This window comes from Diadema setosum, chromosome 9, assembly GCF_964275005.1.
Source record: "Diadema setosum chromosome 9, eeDiaSeto1, whole genome shotgun sequence".
Lineage (NCBI taxonomy): Eukaryota > Metazoa > Echinodermata > Echinoidea > Diadematoida > Diadematidae > Diadema > Diadema setosum.
In genome coordinates this window covers 20,015,549-20,041,249 of record NC_092693.1, presented here as the reverse complement: position 1 = coordinate 20,041,249, position 25,701 = coordinate 20,015,549, and the positions used below count along the sequence as shown (strand labels likewise).

The following is a 25,701-nucleotide window of genomic DNA, read 5'->3' as shown; positions in this document are numbered from 1 at the left end:
TATGGCTTGTTATTATTATCATCTTTGTTTCTGGTATCGATATGGTGACGAAGAAGATGATGAATTTCGAGGAAAGTCCCCACACTCAAATTTGACTCAGGGTTTCAGAATACTTTTAGCAGCTGGCCACACAGCACATGTCAAGCAGCAAATGCCAAGGAGCAGCTTTCACAAACACATTGGACATGATCATGCACTCGTGACATAGGCCCCACCACTGCGTGTCCGTACTGATACTACGGCTGCTGGCCTGTTCATACACTCGTGAATTCAGCCCCACCGTGTGGTGTTCATCGGTATATGAGCACGGCGGTGGGGCTTTCTTCCACAGTATAATACTTGTGAATGCGGCCCCACCAAACGGCATTTGTGCGAGATTGATATAGTGGAGGGGCCGATTTCCATAGCATAGCATCTTTCGTCCTCCCTTTCTCACATTTTTCCTTTGGTCTTCAACTTCTTATTCTCAGAAGGACTCCCTATAATGTCCCTCAACGAATTTAAATGCCAATTTAACCCTAAATACAACCCTAACCTAACCCTAACCTAACCTTGCTTGCTAACGCACGGGTGCACGCGCACTGCGGTGGGGCCAATTTCACGACTTTGCCAACATCTTACAGTAAGAAAGGAGAGGGGAAAAAAAAAATCATGTGTTTATCTAAACACTGGCATTTGATATCTACAGTAGGGTTCTAAATAACTTGTGTCCAAGAGGCTAATGGGGAAAGGATGCTAAGGGGAGCATTCTTGTTTCCAGAACACGTAATGGTTACTTAATTAATGATTACAGACAATAAAATTAGTGTAATAATAAAAATGATGCTGAGTATCTGTGAAATGTTATACTCAACTTTGTTATACCTTGGTATGAAAAGGCAGAGAAATACTGCATGTCCACCCCCCCCCCCCCAAAAAAAAAAGAAAAAAAGAAAAAAGAAAATTAGAATGGGACCCTCGCAATGATATCTTTAAAAATAATGAATCAATCTAAATACAAATTCAGGGTATGAAACTATAACTCATTGCCCACATCTTACAGAAAACCCCATTTGATTTGCTTCAGTGGTCAATGAGAAATCAGGGGGGTGTTTCATCAACGCTTGTCAGCGCCGACAACAGTCGGCGCTGACCAATTTCAGCAAAATCCTTGGTTTTGATTGGCTGAGATGCTCTGGTCACTGACTGTTACTATGGTGATTCAAGTTGTCAGCGCCGACAAACGTTGATGAAACACCCCCCAGGAGTTTTGTAGAGGATGTCAGAAATCTCTTCCCTCCAAGTTCTGTCTATTGTATTCACACACAGAAGCATCAAAGTGCTAAACTTGGAAGAATCAGACTCATGACATGCTTTACAACAATCCACATTTCTCTGTGACTGCTCAACCAAATTGAATGGGGTTTTCTGCAAAATAGAGCTAAGATGTTATATTTTAAGACTCTGAAGTAGCATTTAGACATTTTAATCACATTGAGTGTTATCAATTCAAAAATCTGATTGTAATTTTTTTAGGGACATACTGAACAGTGCATACACTACAGTATAGCCTCATTACCAAATCTAAGTGTATGACACATTGTATCACTATTTTTTTTTTTCAGAAGAGTACTGATCATGTGAACAAGCATCAACACTTTCGAAAATTACTAAGAGTTAGAAAGCTCTTGAGATTTTTCTTTTACTCCTACAGCACTAGAACAGGTTATGTTTACACTGGAGTACACTGAAGTTTTTACTTTTGAGTTTACCTTCAAAACTTTGTGGCAGAAGTTTAATTTGGCCTCTGTGTAGCACAAACAATTTGAAATACAGTGTACACATAGCCACTAGAAGTCACAGAGCCTTGTGTTGTGAAGTTTCCAAAGGCAAATTAGGGATGCCAAATGAACATCTTTTGTAGGCACCTGTTGTTTATGTACAATGATATCAAGTACTGTAAAAGTGGAAATTTTCAGGCATTTTGCAGAACCAGAAACTAGCACGAAATTAAAAGCATGCAAATATTTTAGTATGTCATACAGTAAGTAACATCTATCGCGCAGTTTTAAGTATCTTGATTAAGTGAAAATAAACAGACACAATATTCATCTTACCGACCTCAGCGCAAACAAAACTTTGTGCAAAAATATCCACTTTAACAGTATTTCATAGATTCCTGTTGTTTAATTTAAATGTAAAATTGTACAAAGTATTATCAAGCCTCTGACAGCTGTAGACTTTATAGAGTGCAACTCACAGCAGCCAAACGCAAGATGAGGGAGAGCGTTTCTTGCTTCAGGGGGCAATCTTTGAAGTTGAACCACTCGAGCAGCCGAATCAGGAGGTGGCGCTCTTGGACGAGGTCGGACTCGTCCACCAGCCGGTGTTCCAGTTTGCTCAAAAGATTTGTCAGAGCTCTGGCACGTATTTCTTCTACTTCATGGCCTGGTATTAAGAGAAAAAAAAGGAAGAAAAGATAAGTGTTATCACTTTGTACACCAGACTATCAAGCTCACTATTTACAAAGTGTTGTGGAAGGGCACCATTAGATGTGCAAGGTTGTGAATGATACAACATGGATAGACATTTATATAACATTTGTTTGACTGATTGCGTGCATGATGTACACATAAACCTAGTGTGTATGAATCAGAGTACACCTTGTGCATTCTGAGACAAAGAAATACTCACATACACTTTGTACATAACCCTGGGAGCTGTTGCATAAAAAGATGGAATCAAACCTACATTGTAAGTAAGAGAGAAATCGAAAGTAAGTCAGGTGTCAGCCAATCAGACTAGAGTATTCAGAGACTTATGCTGGATTTTCTTGCTTACATTCGATCTCAACTTTTATGCAACTGGGCCTTTGACACTTCAGTGATAAATGATGTGAATTTAAGCAATTTTACATTTAATTTCCCTTTATTACCTGCGCCAAGGAGGTTACATTTTCTCAGCATTGGTTGGTTTGTTTGTTTGTCTGTTTGCATAATAACTCAAAAAATTATGAATGGATTTAAATGAAAGTGATGCAGAAAGTCAATAATGACAAAAGGAACATATGATTAAATTTGGGCAGTGATCTGGGAATTTTTATGAACTTTCAAAGGATTTTCTATTTTTCAGCAGATGAGGTCAATGAACTTGGGAGTTCAATCTGTGCATATTTGAGGTTTGCATCAATGCGCACAAAAGCACGGGCTCTGTCCGAGGCGCTGATGAGGGAAATTGGGCGATTATTAGCATGCATGTTATAATGGGTGGGGTGACGGAAATGAGCTGCTTGGCAGACATCTGTGCTCTCTGAGAGGAAAGGAAAACATGAAAATAGACTGAAACAGAAAAGAAGATACAAAGAGAGATGGTTGAAAAGTAAAAAAAAAAAAAAAGAAAAGATGACTAGAGATAAAAAAAAAAAAAAACATATTATATTGTTTGAAAAGTTTTAATAAGTATAAGATGCTTATTAACATAATAATGAAGGAAAAGATATATTGGAAAGGAAAGATAGAAAATGCAAACAAAGGAAAAGACAAATGGAAGGAGGCAAATAACAGATAATAAGAAAGGAAATAAAGAAAAGTTGGGAGGTAAGAAGGAAAATATCAATTGGAAGGAAAGAGAAAGATATTTGTACTTAAAATATGAAAGAAGGAAAGACAGAAAAAAAAGAAAGAGAGAAAGATAAGGGGATGCACAATGACACACACAAACATCACATTAAACAACAAACCTCAACCTCTCTGTAGGCCTATATGTGACCATGCATCACAAAACCAACAAAAAATTGCCACTCACAGATTTTTAGTTAAAGGCAGATTCTGTAAGAGAAGACTCTAAGCTTTAAATGATGTACAGTCTGACCCCTCCTATGCGGCCTCCCTTTATTCGGATCTTTCTTATATTTGGATGTGATCTGACGTGATTTAATTTTTTAATGGGGAAAAGGGAAATTTCGAACTCATAGCCAAATTCCTACACAAACTCACATGAATTGCATGTACTATTCCCAACGTAATTAACACACATTCACATCTAATTTTCATCTAAATAATATGCATTCAGAGATTCACTACCCCCAAATCACTGCAAGAGCATGGGCAGAATAACTTCTCATTAAATCACGGCATGGCACAGTAACAGGCGACTGATCTTCGGCAGCTGTGTGTATAAAACATTGAGTCTCCCATATCCAGCCAAATCCCTTATTCAGATGAGCGTCGGTCCTGACATGTCCGAATAGGAGAGGTCGGACTGTATATATGTAACTCAATACAACTGGACCTTCCTCACCTGTCTAAATAATGGAAAAAAGTACATACACTCTGGAAGTGTTCACTGACAAAAGAGGCTTTGAAATTTTTTTTACATGAAAAAGCCTGACCTTTGAAACTGCCAGGGCCTGAATTCAGGCTTAAACTGAAAACTAGCATCCCTGAATAAAGGGATCATCAAATTAAGCTGAAATTTTCACTCATTCATCTCATCCTATTCACGACTGATATCAACTTTAAATGCAGTAGCATTATCCTTTCAAAAGTTATCAGAGTTGAAAGTGAACAGTGTGAACAGAGTTTTTGTGAAATGAAAAGAGACCTCTAGACATACCTAATCACTCTATTCTTTAAAAATACTGTTCTGTAAAGACTGAGAAAAACATACTTTCCAATTCGCTTTAAAAACCCTCAACATTTGAGTTACATAGAAAATTTGCTCTATCAGAAAATATAAACAACTTAAGATTGAGTAAGTTCACCCATTTCACCTGTTTTGAGTCCTCAGGCAAAATCAGGGCATGCGACTTTTCGTTGGTCTTGTGATGCATGGTCACAAATAGTACTAGTAGTTAATAAAACCACTACAGCAAGACTTGGTACATGCTGACAGAAAGAGGACAAAATTTTTAAATATCTTTTTGAAGACACATGAAGTTGATGTACCATCGACATTTCGCTGTGATCACTATAAATACGATGGCTACTTCATATTCAGATCAAACAAATGACTGCAGTGTGCGCTGCTTTGAGAATGTGTATCGTTGACTTTGATGTGAAAATTCATCATTTTGAGGATCTAAAGTGATGCAAGCTAAGAGATGGGTGAAAGGTTTTCACAAACAAGTCAAATCTCAGCGGGTTCATCTCAAGTTACAAGAAGATCTATCTCAACTGGAAAAATGGGCAACTGATTGGGGAATGAGGTTCAATGCTGACAAATGGTAAGTTAAGAGCATTGATGTAAAATCCTCATATCTTTATCATATAAATGGGCACATCCTCAAGTACACACCACAACATCCATGCCTTGGACTCACTATAGCAGATGACCTCAAATGGTCCTACTACAACAACTGATCAGTGAAGAAGGCAAACACAGAACTTGCACTATTACGCAGGAATATCAACTTCTGCCCTGAGAACTGCAAGAGAACAGCATTCATTGCATTGGTACGGTCAAGCTTGGAGTATGGTGCTTGTGTATGGGGCCCGTATCTACGAAAAGACATCAAATGCCTAGAAAAAAAACACAACGGAGAGCTGCAAGGTTTATATGCAGTGACTACACCTCCCACGATCCAGTAGTGTCACCTAAATGAAGGAAAAACTAAATCTGCCACTTCTTGCCTCGAGAAGCCAGGTCCTGAGATTAACATCCTTCTTCAAAGTGGTCGAGGGGTTGGTCCCAGCCCTACCTGTTGAAAAACTTCCTTTCAAAAAAATAAGACCAAAGCGAAACATCACAGTAAAGAAATTCGAAGATTGTAATACAGACAACATTGTAGAGAAATATGCCACAAATCACAGAGTGTTTGATACTCGGTAAGACATTGTAAAACAGAGCAACTGAATTTTTTTTTTTTCTAAACTCTGGTTTGGAACCAGCTCCACATCGAAGTCGCCAATAGCATATCACCTGTAGTATTTAAAGCAAAGATTGAGAAGAGTCATCTTCAATTCGACTAAAGTACCTGCACCCTCTTCTCACCCTCGGTGCCTTACATGTACATGTATACCGAAAGGTCCTACACTGTACTAGTTTCTACATCCAGATCCAGATACATCCAGAAAATGCCTCGAGCTTATTAAAAGATTGAATTTTAGGTCCTATGCCAAAAAAAAAAAAAAAAAAAAAGATAGATTCCTAAATACATAAAATAGAAGTTAGGCACCCAGTGCGAAATCGCACTATCTATGCCACCAGCATGCGCTCTGTATTGTTGCATGGATCTGCAATGGATGGTTCCAAAGCTATTACAAGGATTGGGGTCTATATAATCGCTAAACCAAATTTAATGTCAAACAGGGAGTAGACCTCTATATCTAGACCTACTGTTGGTAGTAGTAGAAGTACTGTTAATAGTGTTACATGTATGATGTATACAAATGCAAATCTTGTGATTACGGATTCACACATACAAGCAAATTATCTGTGCTGTGTGACTGTGTTTGTGAAAAGACTATTAACATGTTAGAGAATAATTTGATTATTTCTCACTTATATAGGAAAGTTAGATCTATGACTAATGGTAGTTTAGATCTATAGTCGATCTACATTGTAGTCTACATGGTCTAACGCTAGAGATCTACAAAAATGTAGATTTCCTGACATTGCCGATCTTGTCTCATGTCATTGAACAGAAAAAAGCTTTTTCATCTTACTCAATTCTCCCTAAATCAAGTGAATGTACACTGGTTCGACCTGTATTTGCCACTCGACATCGCATCAACAACTAACATGAAAATGGTAACGACTCGATTTGCATAGCATGATAGCAGTCAGCACAGCCCTGGGGGTGTTTCACAAAGCTGTTCTTAACATTATTAGCAAGTTACGAAGGACGGGACTGGTGATCAGTTCTTAAGTAGTCTTAATGTTAACTATACACAGCCCAGTCGCCGCTGTACATACGTAGCACGACAGGGCTGTACCAGCGAAGCTCCAAACACGAAGAGGGTCCAACGATCGCATGCGATCGGATTGAATTTTGATACTTTAGATCATTTTTTTTGTCACTTCAAACTCATCTGACGAACAAAATGATAATGAGACTTCATATCTATGCTATGAATATTGAAATTTAGATTTAATTACTTACCTAAAATGATGGTTATATGCAGCATGTGTGAACGGTTCACGAACAGTACATCGTCTTCTGAATGCCCTTTCAAAAGGTCGCGCTGTCGATACCGACCGTGCTGCTACACCAACACTCAAGCGCAGCGCATCGCACGCACGCAAAAGATTTCCGCAGAGATCAAGGCGCCATTTTGAATACTGCAACGATGAACCCCGACGGTGTTAGGGAATCCGCCAGAAAGTATCATTTTTTGGTTCCACGGACTTATCACGAGGGCTCTCAATGGACTTACGAACCTTCTCTAATACAAGCATGCACTTAAGGTGAGTAACGTTTGGTAACGTGTAGAAACACTGTTTATAAAGAACGTATAAAGTTTCATAAGTTTTGTAGTTGTGTTGTGGTTCCCCACTTTGAAGGTGCCCGCTCGCTGGTCAGACGCTGTATTCGCGTAGCGTATTAACAGCGTCTGGTCGGGCTATCTTAATGTATGTCATGTAGTAACGTTAGTGCTATATACCCAGTCATTGGGTGTCAGGACAGGTTGTGGGACCGGACGCGTACTGTAAAGTGCGTCTGGTTTGACAATTGACAATTGACAATTGACGCGCCTACATATACGTAAACAGTAAATGCGTATTCAAAAAAGTAAAATAAGCAAGTCAGTACGCGAGAGTCTTAAGTGTCTGGACACCCAACCCCCATCCTACTAACGTTAACTAGAAATCTCAATAATTTAGCACAAGAACTGATCACCAGCAACCAGTCGTTCTCAAGTCCTTCGTAACTTTTTAAGTTTAAGAACAGAAACACCCCCCTGTCACTGTGCTTCGTACGGGGTCTGGTCGGCCGTCGCGTCGGTCGCGGTCGGGCTCACGACACACGTACGACTACGAGATTGACTCTTTGTCTCTAGATTACGGTGCTGTTAACCGCACCAGAGCAGGGAGGTGGGAAGAGACCTCCCTGACACCATGCACCAGCGACCCGGCGACCCCACCATGCACCACCCCGTACTTCCACTGAACAGTGCCCCGCGCCGGGGTTACGGTACTCACGCTACTGTGGCCCAGGATGGGTCCAGTAGATGAGGGTCAGATGTTGAGATATTTACCCAATTTTGTAAATATTGGTTCCAGCGTAGGTAGCATAGCAGGTTCTGCTTTCCTATCCATATTCTCAAGCTCTGGGAGAGGCCCCGTCGCCGTTAACATCGTCTGTCAAACACTCTGTCGTTGGTTGAACACTTCGAATAGGCCGCCATTTTTAGCTCGTTTACGTACGTACGTGCGCACGTACTGTAGGGGTGAACATTATGCATAACATACAGTCCTACCAAAGAGGTTCCATAGCCTGATTCAAGGCTGTGTAATGTTTATCTGTGTGATTCTTCAGGTGCGCCGTCAAAATACATGTAGGCCTACATGTTACGTACCATAATTGATAGGTAGACAGAAAAATCCGTCTATGTCCAGAGGAGTCTTTTGTTTTTTGGTGTTTTTTTTACTTTATCAGCTCTCATCCGTTGTATAAGAGGGGGTTCTGTGAAGCCAGACGCAGTCTCCGCTGAACATATCCCCGACAACCAGATACAGACCGATCTTACATGCACAAACTACAACTTACAAGTAGGCCTACTAAAGTAGTGAACAATAAATCCCGATGTCAATGAAAACGTTGACAATTATCATAATGATGATAATAACAAAGGGATGAGGTGTATTTTCTTACCACATGTTCCCTCGAGAAAATGATGTGTGGTTTGTAGAGTGTACACAGTACAATCCTGATAGCAGGGTAGACTTTCGCATGGTATAATCTATGCATGGTCTGATATGTGTATATCAATAATATTGATATATTTGGTACCATAAAATTACTACTTATATAGTTGTTTGTATATACCACGGAACATGATTTGTTTATCACCACACTCTTCTTGTGTGTAAACTTCATAAGAGTGAAAGACGCGGAAATATTCAGTATCAATTCTCTGGTTGTGTCAATAACAATATATTATCAAGGTTAATATACTACATAATGATAATGATAATGGTAAAATTTATCATTTGTCGATAAAATCATAATACTGAAATATTAAACATAATCAAATTTAGCCATAATTGTCATAATATATCATCATTGGCACAGTCACTGGTGATTTTTCCACAGCATTGTGTAAATCAAACTAATATAATTTTTATCCATTTTCTTGCATTCAAAAGTATTTGAATATCAATGGATATACTAGTTTACAAATTGAATTTTCTTTTCACCTGCAGTTTTCCCAAAAGCGTATTGCAACAAGTTATGTACCCTACCATGCAGACTCTTTTTTTAAAAACCTACATGTATTTCAATCCCCTTCTACACCCACTTCACCTACAGTAACATGCACACCACCTTTTGTGTGATATTGTGTTTTGCACTAAATACAGTTTCCACTGTGTTTGCCCGACAGTATTGACTTATAACCAAAAAAAAAAAAAAAATGTTTTATCACTTGCCTGATGATTACATCTCCTGTAGATTGTGCGAAACTTCAATAGTATCAGGAGAGCACAGACGAACCTGCTCTAGAGTCAAATAACTGTGCGAATGTAATTATTATTCTACATTAATTTGGTTTCCAAGACATTGAGTACTCTACACCAAGATAGCCTTCACAAATTGCAAATAAATAATTGAATATATATATATATATATATATATATATATATATATATATATATATATATGTATGTATATATATATATATATATATATATATATATATATATATATATATATATATATAGGCCTATGTATATGTGAGTGTGTGTGCGTGCGTGTGTGGTGTGTTGTGTATGGGTGTATGTACTGTATGTGTGTACCTGAGTGTTTGTGTGTGTAAAATAGTACAATGCATATATATGCAGTGTAAGATTGATGTTATGATTGTGTGAAACTTCCAATAGTATCAGTAGAGCAAAGACAAACCTGCTCTAAAGTCAAATAACTGTGCGAATGTAATTATCATTCTACATTAATTTGGTCTCCAAGACAGTGAGTACTCTACACCAAGATAGCCTTCACAAATTACAAATAAATAATAGAATATATATATATATAAATATGTATTATATATATATATATATATATACATACAGGCCTATGTATATGTGAGCATGCGTGCGTGTGTGGTGTGTTGTGTATGGGTGTATGTACTGAATGTGTGTACATGAGTGTTTGTGTGTGTAAAATAGTACAATGCATATATATGCAGTGTAAGATTGATGTTATGATTGTGCGAAACTTCCAATAGTATCAGTAGAGCACAGACAAACCTGCTCTAGAGTTAACTAGCTGTGCGAATGTAATTATTATTCTACATTAATTTGGTCTCCAAGACATTGAGTACTCTACACCAAGATAGCCTTCACAAATTGCAAATGAATAATTGAATATATATATATATATATATATATATATATATATATATATATATATATATGTGCGTGCGTGCGTGTGTATGTAAAATAGTACAATGTGTGTATATACAGTGTAAGATTGACGTTATTTTGTACAATGTTTGTGTATAATGCAGTTTGTCTTTGTATGTTTTTTTGTTTTTGTTTCTGTGAAAGATTGTTTCTGTGATATGAAATTGAACGAAATTTGAATAAAGAATTATCCAAAAAAAGTATATTATGTCACATGAACAAGATATGCATATATTGTGTGTGTGTGTTTTTTATGTAGGTGTATGTGCAATCAGCGCTCTACATAACACTGGTCAGTGATGCAATGCAATCATGTGACTAACAAAGTTATTATATTTGCGAGCAGAGACGTCACATCAGCATATTTCATAATTTTCACTTGCTGCAGACTGGCCTAGAATGAAGAACCGGTATTGTGTTGTCTATCATTGTATTATTACGCTTGACGGTCCTTTGGGAGTTACATTTTCCATGCCAGACATTTTCCCTTCCAATAGCACTACATGTACGCACTTCAAGGGAAAAAAAAAAAAATCTCTTCAGGAAAATAGAACTCCTCCTTTAGAGACGTTAAGTGTTTTGTTACACTTCTAAAAAAGCACTACCTGTGTGTGTGTGTGTGTGTGCATATATATATATATATATATATATATATATATATATATAATAATATATATATATGAAACATATTTACATATACTGTATGTACTTACATTGTATACTTTATGTACTGTATACTTATACCAAATGCAGAACACACAGGACGCAGGCAGATATGAAGAGCCCAAATGGTAATGCAAAAATACTTTCCGGTTATTTTCATGTTTATTGGCTTCACATTTAAAAATCCATATGGTCAAGAGGGGGGTTACAGGATAATTTCCATTTCTCCTGCTACCATAATTTACAAGACGATATGGAATGAGCTGCATGTTTGGCTATCCATTTTTACATTAGGGGGTTTATTCTATGGCATGCACAGATAACTCATTACTATGGCAACATCTCCAAATAGCCAATTGACATCTGCACACAATTCATAAAAATTTACGCATTTCTTCAGTGGTATTGGCTCTCCACAGACTACTGCATTTGGCAATGTTAGCTTTCTGAGTACATAAATTCATGTATCTCTACTAGTAGAATAAGTAAAATCACACGATTGGTCCAAGCAAAACCAGACAAAAATTGAGTCTTCATTAGCATTTGACACAAGGTTTGTATACTGAGGGACAACAAACTTTTCAAACCAGTTTTAAGTGCAATGCCTAGAAAGAATTTACTATGACAATGAGTCAACACATGCTTTTCTTTTATACTGCACCAACGAAAAGGAGATACACACAACAACAAATACTTCTTTCATCACACCTACAACTGTAATTCTTGAATATCATAGTGCTGACTTCGTTACAGTTTGAGTCTTGATCATGAGAATTGGCATGAAGGTGCAAAAACCTGAACGTTAGGTAAATAAATCAGTTGGCTTTATCATCAAATTACACACGACTTGCAGAACAAAACATTCTCCTTGACATTTTTCTTTCAATTTTGAAGGATCTTCCAGAATATATAAAGAACTGGAGCAAGCAACTGGCAAAGAGGTGAAATTACTTAAATACAATGTGTCTTCATACACTGTACATCAAAGCATTATTTGTCTGTTCAATGCTATGGCAGAGAAGTAGTGGGGGTGGGGAAAGGGGTGTAGGATTATCTCCAGCTAGGGCTGATCAGGAATTCAGTCCAGTATACAGTTCATTCCCCAGCAATTGGGCACATCAACTGGAAAGCCCCATTGTGAAGCTCCTGAATGACAGCACAATGTAACACACCTCGTTGCCTTTTCACAAAGCCCACAAAGTCACCTAGTGGCTTGTTTACCACGAGTTGTGCACACGAATTGTACTGTTTTTCCCTTGTACATTGTACTTAATTCCATTCTGTTTTTTCCTCTCCTCTCTTTCTTTTTGTATTCCAGTTGGAATCATACCAGACTTCTTACACACAGGAATTCGCCAATATTCTGGCCATTGCGCAATAAGCGATGTACATCTTTGTAAGAAATTTTCAATGACAGTTTTCCAGAGCTGTGACGGGATTTTGGCTTTGTGCAATCAGTACAGGGATTATATGGCCTCACTAGCAAACAGTAAGCCTGCCAAAGCCATCGCTGCATTCAAGCCTACAATGTACATCATCCAGATAGCTGTACATGTGGATCACATGCTTTGGGGTGTCTGCATTTACTACATTTGGTTGTACAAGCCTGTACAACATTTAAAATATGGCACAATTTGGTAAAATTAGAAAAAAGGGGTTTTTCCCAAATATTTGTGTTATGGCACAAATATGGGGGGGGGGGGTGTAACTGCCTGCATACAATCCATTCATCCCTGTATACTCCGGTTTTGTTTTGGTTTTTCTTTTTCAAACTGTTAAAGTAGTCAAAGTAAAATAAATAATTCTGCCTCTCATTAAGGTAAAAAGCAACGCTCTTGTTCTTTGAAATTTGCTTCAGGTGCAAATCCACAACTTCAATACTAGGGGAAACTACATACACATACTTGTAACTCAAATGAATGAAATTATTGCAGTACAACGTACATGCAACCGAGGTACTCACAGCTCAGCACTAATCTACTTGCATTGAATAAGCACACAAGGTTCTCGCCTTGTTATATCATAAATATTGATGTGAGTGACACAGCATCAGCTTTACATAGAAATCTTACTTAGTTCATTTATACGAAATAAAAATCATACACTGCAAGTGCATATGCTTGCACTGTACCCAATAACTTAAAAAAAAAAGGAGGAGAAAATTGCAAAACAATTAAACCTTGCCTTACTGCATTCATCTGCAGTGCTTTCTGCCTGGCACAATGCAAACTTGTCACAATTCTCAAGTGACATGAGGCATCCTACCACATGTGTACCTGAGAACCAAACAAATGAGTAAAAACTTCATTGCAACACAGACAGGCAGACTGTCACACAGAAAGACCAAATGTGGTGGATTCCAGAAATCTTTAGTACATTGTAGCAACCCTGTGAGCTTTTTGAGTTACTAAACTGTGGTTAGATTTGGAATGTGTGCTAAAAAAGCAGAAGCCAATTACAGGGACCACCAGAGAATAAAAATAAATAAATAAATAACATGTATGTTGCTTAAAAAGAAGGCTTGGCCTTTCTGTTAAAAAAGAAAAAAGAAAAAAAGGTAAAGGCGATCTGAGAACACATATCAGGGGAAAATTGCAGGGGGCGGGGGTCAAATCTACATGAACTTCTGAGTTCTGCACCTGGTGTTAAGTACAATTACATTTTTAGCCTGAATTCCATAAGCACCAAGCAACAAATATTCAGGCCTCCCTATGTGTACATTGTACCCCATTCATAGCATTTTAAAGGACTCCACTGAAAGCATGAAAGGAGTCATGGTTGTCACATACAATCCAAATATATTGCACATACTAAGTAGCTGAAATTTCTATCACACGGAATGCAAACAACAAAATAAAAAGTACAAAAATTGCAATCTGAAGCACTATTTCAACACAAGACACCATGAATGTACATCAGGTACTTACTGGTAGAAAGCAATGTGTACAAATTCTACATGTATGATGTGACTGTACAATAATCACATGTACAATCCTAACGCATATGTGGTGCATACCAAAGAGTAAATCTACAACACTAAAAACTATAAATAATGTGAATACACAACGTATGCATTCTGTTGCATTACAATACAGTGTAACATGGCTCCTGCTGACTTTTAGTAAACAAATGTATCATCAACCAGAAGCCTTTACAATTTTCATCTAAAAATATGAGCACTCTTCAAGACTCTACTTCTCAAGGCAATTTCTTTATAAACTTTACAAAAATGTGACCATTATTGAAATATATAGCTATACTATCTACAAAAATGTTGTCCAAAACTAGCAACATCTTACCATGTGGCACATATCACATTTCTAGTAGTAAAACTTGCATCATGTAAAGCTAACTATATATTAGCATCTTAAAGAACATTACAATAAGTATGTGGTAATCTTTTGCATCACCATCATGAGATGGGATATGCCATATATACAGCTGTATGCATGACAGCTGCACTCAATATCTCCAACATCCCCAGTCTCTCACTACGTCGTATCAAACCACAGGACATTACATGTCGACTCGGCCCACTACTGTAACTGTACACAGAAGGGTGTCAAAGTTCATATCTGATGGAGTCGTAATATTCACATCACAGCCCCACAAACACAGAGACATTTTATAGACCACTGTGCCTCTGAGCTGGTATTTACATGTACCTGTACAAGGCTGTACATAAGTTTTAAAAGAATAACCTTGCAATGGAGTGATAGATGCTGATATAATCACAGCGAGTGCATGTATACTTCTTGTCTATCCCCCTACTCTACATAGAAATTCAGCATTTTATATTATCCTCCTACATCAGTGCGGCATTCAAATTAATGAAAACTGACAAGAGTTTAGATTTCCCCACATTGGCATACATGTAAACATGTTCAAGTAGAGACAAACATGTGTATATTTTCTTACACAATTGTGCTTACATGACTGTGCACACACTCAGTTGTATGGAAGATGCTATTGTACTATTGGGGTTGAAATTGTCAATTAAATAGAAAAAGTTCAGCAGCCTCTATGACTTACCAATGTTCTTTTCTTTTTTTTTTTATGTGGCCCAAATAGAAAACAAGGAAAACCTTAGAAGACAAATAAAATGTTTTTTGCCTTCACTTTAATTTAGAATGTTTTAGCTCTTTCATTTGATTTAGTTGTATTCACGCTTGAACACACTAACCATTTTTCTTTTCTTCTTACATCATATAATTATAACACTGAGCAAGAAATTTCATAATACTGATGACAACAAAACTGTTTATGGGTTCACATGTACATGGTCACTCAGCACGGCCTGAGCGGGCTGTCCCCTGCCCAATACACTCTCTTCTTCTCTACGATATCGACGCGGCAAGACGGACAGCAGGACACCATCTCGGCACAGGTACTGCAGATAATGAGATGGCCACAGGGCAAGAGCACGGTATCCAAGTGGGCGTTCATGCAGACCCGGCAGAGAACGGCATCCTGGTACCTCTGGAGCTGTTCCTCGAGTTCAGTCCGGTTATCCCTGTCGTTGGCCTGGGCGGCGAGGTCGGAGTGCGCGCACTGCGCAGTGATGCCCCGTCGGAATAGCTCCCGCCGCGCTTGGTCATGCACCTCCTGCTGAGTTCGGCGCAGGTCGAATGAGTACTTCTTCCCCGTGTCCGTCTGCATTTTCAGGAAGGAGCAGATGCTGCCGCGAAGATCTCTAACAAATGTGTCTTTGACAGGCTCGCTGACTGTCTCGCTCGTGAAGAACTCGACTTTCTCTGTGATGGACCGGTATATTCCCTCCGTTAACTCTTTGCTGCCCAGCGTCATTGCGAGATTTTCAGTCCTGAAGTTGTGTCCATCATCAACTGTGTAGCAGATGTCACAATCTCTCTTGTCTACAGTAAGCTGTTTGACACAAGCCAGAGGGATCCTACAACAAGAGTACATGACAAAAAAAGAAATCTTGCATGAAAATTCTTGCATTTCCACACCATTGCCGCAAAGAACACCCTAGGCTTGCTGACAAATACTAATCCTGAATGTTACAATTCTATCAGATACTCTCCTTGCAAGGGCAAATAGAAATCTTCTACCAAGGATGCAAAATAACATTTAATAAAAACGATTTTACTTCTAAATCCTCAATTGTAACAAAGCTGCAAACTGCAATGTAGTTATCTAGTGGATGAACATCATCACCAACTACAATACCTAACTTTAAACTGTTTACTCCATCTTTAATTTGTTGTTATGACATAACATGAGAATAATAAAAAAACATTTCTACAAGTTCAAACTGTTGACTAGAAATAAGGAAAAAAATGAGCATCAACACAGAAAATGTCTCTACATTCCGTACTCTGAAAAGTCTTTCAAAAAGGACAAAGGGCATAAAAAGTAATGCTCTTACTTCAACATTTCTGAAGAGTCAGCACTGGTGACCAGAACTCCATGAGGACCAACGCCAACCTCGTAGAGCTGGCCTGAAGAGCCCTTGGCGCTGAAGGTGTCCAGGCCGTACGTATCGTTCCCACATACTTCTCTCAGCAGCATGACCAAGGCATGACTCTGCTTCATGCTCCGCAGCCGGGCGTATTCCGCCTGCGCTGTCACCTTGAACTCCTCAGAGTCTTGATACTGAGGAAAGCACTGGGCGAGCTGCTCGACATCGCCATTCGTCGACGAGAAGTCCCCTTTCTCTGCCTGCATGAAGAAGGCAGCGAGGCGGGCGGCATCCTTCATGGGCGCCTTCAATTTACCCTCGTGCGCCAGCAGTTTGGCATCATGAAAGAAGAGATGTCTGCAAAGGAGAGAAGCGAGGGGAAATGTTTTGATTTACAAGTGCAATCAAGTTCTGCCTGTACAATGTTACAAACAGGTGCAGTGCCCATGGGGATACTACAATTTGTACTTGTTACCTGGCATGCCCTCAATGATGTGGTCACCAAGGCATGTCTGTGTTTACACTGTATGTACTTTTAGATTTATTGCTGATGTATTAACATCAAATAATAGTGAATTTGAAGCATCTTTGTAGTTAGGAGTGTTTGCTCTTTTCATTTGACAATTGAATACCTATGTGTCAGGTCATGAACTACAGAATTTGACACATGCATACTCCTGCAAAGCAAACAAACAAATCACTAACACAAACAAGAGCAGCAAAGACAAACAAAAACACTACTCTGCATTTTTAGAAGTTAACAGCTATTACCAGAGGGTTCAATGCCAGCCACCTCTATGAATAGTATCATAACAAACATGTACAATGTACCTGTACAGCAATGAAAGCTGATGACTAATATTCCTATCTCTAATCAATGGTTTTCACTTTTCACGGTCTTCACTAATATCACATTTCACTGAAAGATCGCAGCCATTCACACATGCTGGGTCCACTCACCTCGTAATGTCTTGCTGCAGTATGTGGGGCTCTACGTGGAACTTTACCCTCAGCTCCAAGCGGATGGGTGCGGAGAACCCAATCGGCAACTGAGATGTAATTGAATTCCTGAGATTGAGCCAATGACGCTCTCCTTTCCTGGCAAGGAACTGGAGGCCAAAGTAGTCCACTTCGACCATGTTCAACATGTTACAGGCCTGTGGGGCCAGGGAAACATTGAATACATTATTTTAGATCACATAAACAATCAAAAAGCGAAGTTATGGCACACTTGCCAGTCAAAGCACAGTAAATGTGTACTTTTTGCCAGTCACTGAAAGAATGCAATAATAAACAAGTTTCAGCTTGACCTTCCATGGGTGACAAACAAACTCTGTATATATTCTGAAATACTATTATCATGTTCATCACTTTCATAGAATAGCAGCATTTGAACAGGTCTCTGTGTATCAAAATGGATACCCCTGTAATATGTTAATACATCAGAGAATTTAAAAAAAAAAATCATAATCTTAATACAATGTACACACTTTCACTTGAATTTCATCAAACTAACTTCTCTAATAAGCACAGATGAAGGGTATACATAATGCAAATTTAATTTTTTTAACTCTTTCAGCAGATGCTATGATAACTCTTGTCACTAATTCAGACCTCCCGATCTTTTTTGACTGAAAAAAAAAAAAATAGGGATGAATTGGCTCAAGAGAAGGAAAGAAAGAGCAATTCCTACAGGAATTTGGTAAAATTATCCAGAAAAACAATGAAACTCCTACACTGAAACAAGAGTTGGGAATGGTCAAAATTCAGATTCTCTCCTCCAAATTCTGAATGGTTGGGAGGTCTGCTAATCTACATGTACACTTGTACATGTAGCTAGTGTTTGTCTACAAACATTGATTCAACAAAAATTCCTGAAAGTAGGATTTTTTTTTTTTAAATATGATCATGAGGACATATAGTACATGTATACACGAAAAGTGGTCAGGTGCAGTCATTTACAGTATACAGGTTGTTGAATGTTGTATGTCACATACCAGTTCTGGCATTTGGGTTATTTTTAATGAAAGCCATTTACAATAGTTGCAGACTGTATTTCAAATGATTAGATGACTTTCTTTTTAAAGTGGATTACCTTTGATTCTAAATTAAGACCAGTTGAATTAATACTTCAACTTCATTGGTCTTCACTCATCATCATCATCATCCATACTTGGATAATAATTAAAACATGCAAGGACCAAGGTATACATTGTACTACAGCTGTATACAAACTGTACACTTGTACAAGTTATAGATTTCAACAAACTCAGAAAACCACAACTTGATGCTACATGTATAAAACAAGAGACAACTTACCAATGGCAATATATGGCAATAAAGTATGATTAACATTACACAGAAAATTTTGTCTGATATATAAGAGTCAAAGACTTTAGTTTAATATTTAGGAGTTTCATAATATTTGACTTTGACAGTTTTCCTGCAAGGGATTCCATGAAACCAGGTGAAATCTCCACGGAACATGTCTACACAGATGTACTCGATGCTAAATGCAGACTGATCTTTTGGTCTATAGAATTTCGAACTCTAGATGAACATTTAATGTGAAAGTTACTCTAGACTCATTTCAATCTCATTTCAGAGTGACTAGGGCATCTAAAGGGTCTATTTGCTTGGTCACAATATTGTCAATTTGTACAGTCCAAAACAAGTGGTTGAAAATCCATTTGTTTAACAAAAAAAAAATATAAAAAAATAGTTTACAACAGTATCCAGATAGGCGAAATGTCAACAAATATTAAAGGCCTACACTCTGTTTCAGGGTCTAGTGAAACTACCACGTGATTGTACCATGGTAGTGTATGTCCCAATCCTTATCCTCTATCTATGCTCTACACTTACATAATACAGTTAAATTCAAATTACGTCATGACTGACAGTGACAGTCTCGCCAGACTAGAATGGCATGTTCAGACATGTCAAAGACTAGAAAATTTCTTTTAGGCCTATTTCTTGATCAACATGATCAATGATCATGATGATACGGTACCATGATTGCTGGATCCTACAAAATTACTTACGCTTTCAATTCATGTAGAAATCGAATCGGCATCACTAACTCTAAAAATATCAAAACCCTAACTCACAATCACATTTGGTTTTGCCATAGAATGAATAAATTTACTCTGTGTCAAATGACCAAATCGAAGTGCAACTGCAAGCCATGTGGGAGAAATGACCACAAAGCTGCATCGCCCGCATGTCCATGTCAATGCATGATAGGTAAACCTGCCGCCGGTACGCGGTACACTACATAGCTACAGTGTATTTGCAAAGACTGACAAGGTCCTCATCATGTGACCAGCTGATGATCAGCTGGAGCCGACATGCCTGCATGGCCTACGTCTCTCGAGTCTCAAACGTGTATCATCTAGATACCTTGTAACGTTATATTACGTTTATTGCAAACGATAACACAAAACTCACCAGATCGAGACATTCTTGACCTACTGCTTTAGGTCCTACTTCAATTTCCAAGATATGACCATCCGGCTTTTTCACTAAGACCAACATTTTGGAGCACTTTTATTCCTCATGCGACAACCAACTTTACCCTACGAACAGCGAACACTGCTTGCTTTGTCTGCGAACTGCGGTTACCGCAAATTTATATACGGAGACTACTCGTGGGCATTTTACACTGTGTGTGTGTGTGTGTGAATAAAAGTGTGTGTCGTGCGCTAGGTTAGGTAGGGCCAATGCTCACTGCGTCGAGCAGCTTGAGCGAACGGAGGACCTACGTGTACGTACGTGTGTGCGGCGTGAAGGTGACTTTCATAAAAATCTCTCATCGATAAAACAGCATGAACTGAAAGCTAAGCACGGTAGCGTCCATACTCTTTCTCGATGGACAACATCAGCGAGTTGGGGGAAATCGACTACAAAGTATGATTTTATGTTTTGGAAATTTAGGTCATTATTTACTTGTAGTGATCACTTTATAGAGTGCGGTGATTTGGTTCATAGAATTATCATAGAGATCGTCTCCTGTGATCACTTTTATAGATCAAATGACATCCCTCAACAAGGAATGATAAGTTTTCCAGTTGGGCTAATGGAAGATTCCGATTCCCAGTCCCCGGGTGAAATAAACAGTAACCAATCAGAATCTGTAAAATCAGACAAGGCCTTTTACTGCACCAATTACAGATCGGGGGCTCGACCAGTCAAGATGAATATTCATTGGATTAACCATACTTCACTCTGCAGAAAACATTTTAAAATGGGAATAAATCCCGGAATAAGTATGATTTCATATTTTGTTTGTTTCAGAAATACACTTCCCACTCTACAGGGCAGTAAAACAAAATGATATATAATTACTTTACATTAGAATGCATTGATTACAAGAGGATTAACTTCAATTTTGTTATTTTGCGGATATCTCGAGCTACCCTTGTGTCGCCCTTCATGGTGTGGCTGGTACCTTGGCATTGTATGCTAATTCATGCGATGACTAATACCTCCCCTAACGACGGTTGCACAGGCGGCGCGCGCTCGCTCGAGACGATTTCGAAAGCAGCTGTCTCACCGCGTATCCAGACAAGCTGCATGCCTCGCTTGTGAAAACAGCGTTCCCTCTACACGCGTACGCTCATGTTGATGTATTTCTTGGTAATTCTTCTTTTTTTTTCTGTCGTTATGTTTATCAGTCCCCAGCTCGAAAGTTTGTTCAACCCGGGGACATGCAAAATAAGAAACCGTCCCGAGCTGAGAAGTTCGTTGACTCGGATACATAATAGTACTGCAGTATAAACTGTGCTGTACATAATGTACATGGACACAGCCTCTGGAGTGCATCCAGAAAGGCCTACAAAATCTATAATTGGGCAGAATATACCGGGTAATAACAGATAACTCTCTAGTAAAATCAAATATACTGGCTTTCAGCGACAGTCAGTACATGGAAGAAAATCGTTTCTTCATGGGTTTACATTTTTCTCCCCCTCACTTCCAGCCCCCCCCCCCCCCCCTTCAATAAACTAGTACCGGTAGTGCATCATCCAATATACTAGTAGTTAAACTAGAAGAGCGAGATGTCGATATCGAGTTTGTCATCATTCCTTCAGCTATATATTGCGCCTTTGTACGTCAAAGTGCAATACGACACACCTCGTATCCTGTGTCATGCATTTTGACGTACAACGGCACCAAATCTGACACGGAATACTACTAGTATCCTGCTTTTCCACCATGTTGCTCATTGCTAATGCTATCACATGCATCCCTATTTACGCTTCACTATACCAGTGGGTTGAGCCAAGGAGGTACTAGGCTCGCCTAGTAGCCTACCTCCTTGGTTGAGCGGTATGAGGTTGTTTATGGAGCATACATAGTGATACAACCCATATTCGCCAAATTCGATATTGAGTAATGGTTAGAGCCTAGTCAGATATAACATATTGACCACGTGAGCTCATCCATGCAAGTTATGAAGAGTGAAATGAGACAGAACAGAGAAAATGATGATGACGAAGAAGAAGAAACCTAACGTCATGATATGATATTTCAAAGCTTCACATTAGTTTCAATTTTAGGCAGGGCTGATCACACCCTAACCTTGTAATGAATGCAATTGTAGAGACTAATTTGGCTGTTGATCAAAGGTACGCGTTGATTGAAGTGATGGTAGAGTACCGGTGTAGAGTTATGGTTGAGATAACAGCTTCACAGGCTTCCAAATCTTTGTGTGAGACAATAATGAGAAACCTCTGAAATATTGAAAAAACAAAAACATGCAATTCTAAAAAAAAAAATAAATAATAATAATAATAAAATCAAAGTTTATCAAAAAATTGGTTTCAAAATAGGATGGATATCCAATAACAAAGAGGTCGTATGGGGCCCGCCTTATATGAGGATCACCGTTTTATCTTGGTTTTTGATATCTTAGCCATTACAAAACCAACTTTCATCAAATAAAACTTTGAATTATTTGTAGGCCTATGCTCTTTCATATTTTATAAGAGGTTTCTAATTAACTCGCAAAAAGTTTTTTTATCTTTCAATTTTTATTAAACAACATCAAACAAAATTACAGAGATCAAAAACATGATTATACAAATAAAAATACACAAGAAAAGGAAAAGAAAAAAATAAGATAAGACAGCATACAAAAACCAATAATGTCGATTATAAATCACTAAACAATATACATTGTATCAAGTAAAACAGTGTTATAACGAGGTTTTTAGGAACATAATTTTACAATTAACCCTTTGCTTCATCAGGTCCGTAGTCTATCAAGATACAGAAACAAACAATAAAAAAGGACCAACAAAATATGTGGCACATCCGGGACTCCGGATTCAACTACATAAATAAATTAAAAATCCAGTCTCCATTTTCGAAAATGTAAAGCAAGCTTACCCTTTTTCTTTGCCAAAAATTTCTCGCAAAAAGTTTAAATCTGAATTCCCCATCTCAACCAAAATTGTACCATCCCTTTAAAATAATATCACTGTATATCTGAGGTTATTTCAGAATATATATTTAGAAAATAACTTGATAGTCAATCATACAATGGGCCGGTTTTAATGAATCATCTCCGATCGACGAATATGCATGAGTGTTGAGTGTTAAAATCCACTTCGGGGACACGCCCAAGCCAGCGTGGTGGAGGGGAATCCCCCTTTCTTATCTCGGAGAACAGCAACATGCGCTATGGACCACGCGCATGCTCGTGGATGGGGGGGGGGGGGGGCTGTATACAGTCTGCTTGTGTGCCAGTGCGGTGGGAATAGCGAGTAGTAGGACTTACGTTCTAGTCCACAAAGTCAGCACAATTTTCAATGAATTAGTCCTTTTGATCAAATCATCTCAATGTCTCTCTCTCTTTATCCCGTTATTTGACTGTTTGAAATTTAAATTACGTGTGTAGAAAGAAAAAAACAAAACATGCGCATCATAAAAATAACTTAGACATACCAGTGTGCGATTCTGTTAAAAAGAAAACACCAATACATGAATACAACAGACACCAACAAATCCCTATCATGTGTGGTTACCTTCGGCATCAAACGGAGGTAACTTCAAGAGGCGGAGGGGGGGGGGGGGGGAGGGGTAGGAGGTTTAACCCCCCACTTGGATCCTTTTTGTTCTGTTTTTCTTTTAGTATTTGTTCGGTGCGGGTGTTTAAACCCCTCCACTCCCCCCGAGCTCGAACTTTCCCCATTTTTTTTTTACTTGTCAGCGGAGAAGTGGCAGCAAAAAATGTGAAGACTTTTTTAATATGAATACTTTTTTTCTTGCTTGTCATGATCAAAACCTAACCCCGCTTCTTAGCAAAAAGCTAGATCCGACTCTGACTCCCCAATACAGGTCTATCGATGGTTCTAAATGCTCAACTGTCGCAAACTAAGTCAGGAAATAACCTTCCTCTCTTGATATTGATAAGAAAATAACGAAAATGTCAGCAAAAACGAGTATTTATCGTCTTTTATTGATAGCGGAGAATCTGCGTGAACGCAACACGTGCTGTTGAACGTGTTATTATGAGAATGGCGGTATCGTAGGCTCACTATATATAGCCTAGCATTAACGCACTTTGCTAATTTAATTGAGTTGCATATCATCATGTTGCAAAGAGGCATGCAAATGTTTAGAAAATATGTAGTGACTGGCGTTGACCAAAATATCAAATTGTATATATAGCTATATAGTAAACCATTTGCGAAGAAGTTGTTCATCCTATAAAATTAATTTCGGGGAAAAAAAATCAGTATGGTAAATACGGTCACCTTCTTAAGGACTCTTTGTTTGTTTGTTTGTTTGTTTTTGTATACAAATTATATTTACACAATATTAGAAACACTCTTAGCACGCACGACACTAAGATTTGTTTGTTTGTTTGTTTGTTTAACTGGAAACAATTCAGTTACTTGTCAGACTACCTGCATAATAATTAAACATAAACAGAAAGGGGCATGCTTCGTGTGACCTTGTAGACTGAGTGACCTCATCAATTCTCGATTGTTTGTTCATGTCGGATTACTTTCGGCCATGGACCGCGCAAACACTTCATCCCATTTAATGTAATTCTGATCTCTTGTAATGAGCCTATATAGATCAGTGCACCTCCCTGGACCATTGCCCGAAAGAACATATTCTCTTTTCTTTCTTTCTTTCTTTTTTTTTTCTTTTTTTTTTTTTTGAGAGCGAGAGGGGGAAAGGGAGAAGAATAGAAAGAGATAAACAAGATGGGATTACAGAAGTAGAGGAAAGAAGTCGTCGAAGTGAAAGTAGGGCCTGTCAGTGAAGGACTACATAGTGTAATACACTGTAGTCTCATTCCTAGACGCACCTGTGGCTGATGCTTTCTTCTCACTCTTGATACCCATGCAAAGGCAAGTAAAGGTATATCTCTTTGGCAATGCGCGATCGTATCGCACTGTACGCAATGATATTCCTCTTATATAAAAAATTTGGTAAGAAAAAAAGTAAATAGAATGATTACTGTATACAATAATTAATGTATCAGAAAAGCTGGAACCACAAATTCTTATGAGGCTTTATTGCTGGGCGAGGATTTGAACTTGCAATTAAAATGGGGGATACGCAAGCAGGAATCGATTTTAACAATGATGATTGTGCGGGTAAACTATACTTTTTGACAATTTTGTTGCATTGACATGTTAACGTTTATCTTGAGTACTGCAGGCTCGTGAGAGATCGAGAAATTTATTCAGTATCTAGCATTCATAGCCTGCTTCGCCTTTGGTTGTGTAAATAAAACTAAAAGAATATATATATATATATATATATATATATATATATACTTGGTGAAAGTATTGAAACATAAAATAATACCCAAAGTATTTGGTTGTGTAAATAAAACTAAAAGAATGTATATATATATGGTGAAAGTATTGAAACATAGAATAATACCCAAAGGAATGACGAAAATGAAAAGCAAGGCATGACAAGAACTATATACAACTATATACAAGACGCCTGTGATTATGGAAGGATGATAATCAATGAAAAAATTCAAGATTATTCGCAAGTGCCATAATTTTTATGTTTGCTTATTTTTCAGCTTATTCACG

At 38.2% G+C, this 25,701-nt stretch overlaps 2 protein-coding genes and 1 long non-coding RNA gene across 3 annotated transcripts in view; all 3 read right to left on the bottom strand.

The window, feature by feature from the left end:
- The window catches only part of LOC140233210 (rotatin-like), an 89,045-nt gene extending 80,727 nt beyond the window's left edge, over positions 1-8,318 (bottom strand). The window contains exons 1-2 of the mRNA XM_072313323.1: positions 8,178-8,318; positions 2,240-2,427 (exon numbers count right to left, since the gene is read on the bottom strand). Of these exons, the coding sequence (XP_072169424.1) occupies positions 2,240-2,427; positions 8,178-8,277 (288 nt within the window). The 5' untranslated portion in view covers positions 8,278-8,318. The remainder of the gene's footprint in view (positions 1-2,239; positions 2,428-8,177) is intronic.
- Positions 8,319-11,348: 3,030 nt separating this feature from the next.
- Positions 11,349-15,182, bottom strand: LOC140232962 (uncharacterized). The gene is made up of 2 exons (XR_011901511.1): positions 14,985-15,182; positions 11,349-14,909 (listed from the first exon to the last, which is right to left on the bottom strand). It is a non-coding gene; the product is annotated as an uncharacterized lncRNA (long non-coding RNA).
- A 94-nt stretch (positions 15,183-15,276) lies between these two features.
- LOC140233074 (E3 ubiquitin-protein ligase MYLIP-like) lies at positions 15,277-20,220 on the bottom strand. Its single transcript, XM_072313191.1, has 4 exons — positions 20,081-20,220; positions 17,591-17,787; positions 16,598-16,987; positions 15,277-16,117 (listed from the first exon to the last, which is right to left on the bottom strand). Exons 1-4 carry the CDS (start codon positions 20,165-20,167, stop codon positions 15,496-15,498), a joined length of 1,296 nt encoding a protein of 431 aa, XP_072169292.1. The 5' UTR covers positions 20,168-20,220; the 3' UTR covers positions 15,277-15,495.
- Positions 20,221-25,701: the final 5,481 nt, after the last annotated feature.

Bases quoted from the DNA above. Each gene is read 5' to 3' on its own strand.
- LOC140233074 (XM_072313191.1), bottom strand. From the start codon at position 20,167: ATGTTGGTCTTAGTGAAAAAGCCGGATGGTCATATCTTGGAAATTGAA. The intron at 16,988-17,590 runs GTGAGTGGACCC...TCTCCTTTGCAG, and splicing joins CTGCAGCAAGACATTACGAG to ACATCTCTTCTTTCATGATG. The intron at 16,118-16,597 runs GTAAGAGCATTA...CTCTTGTTGTAG, and splicing joins GACTCTTCAGAAATGTTGAA to GATCCCTCTGGCTTGTGTCA.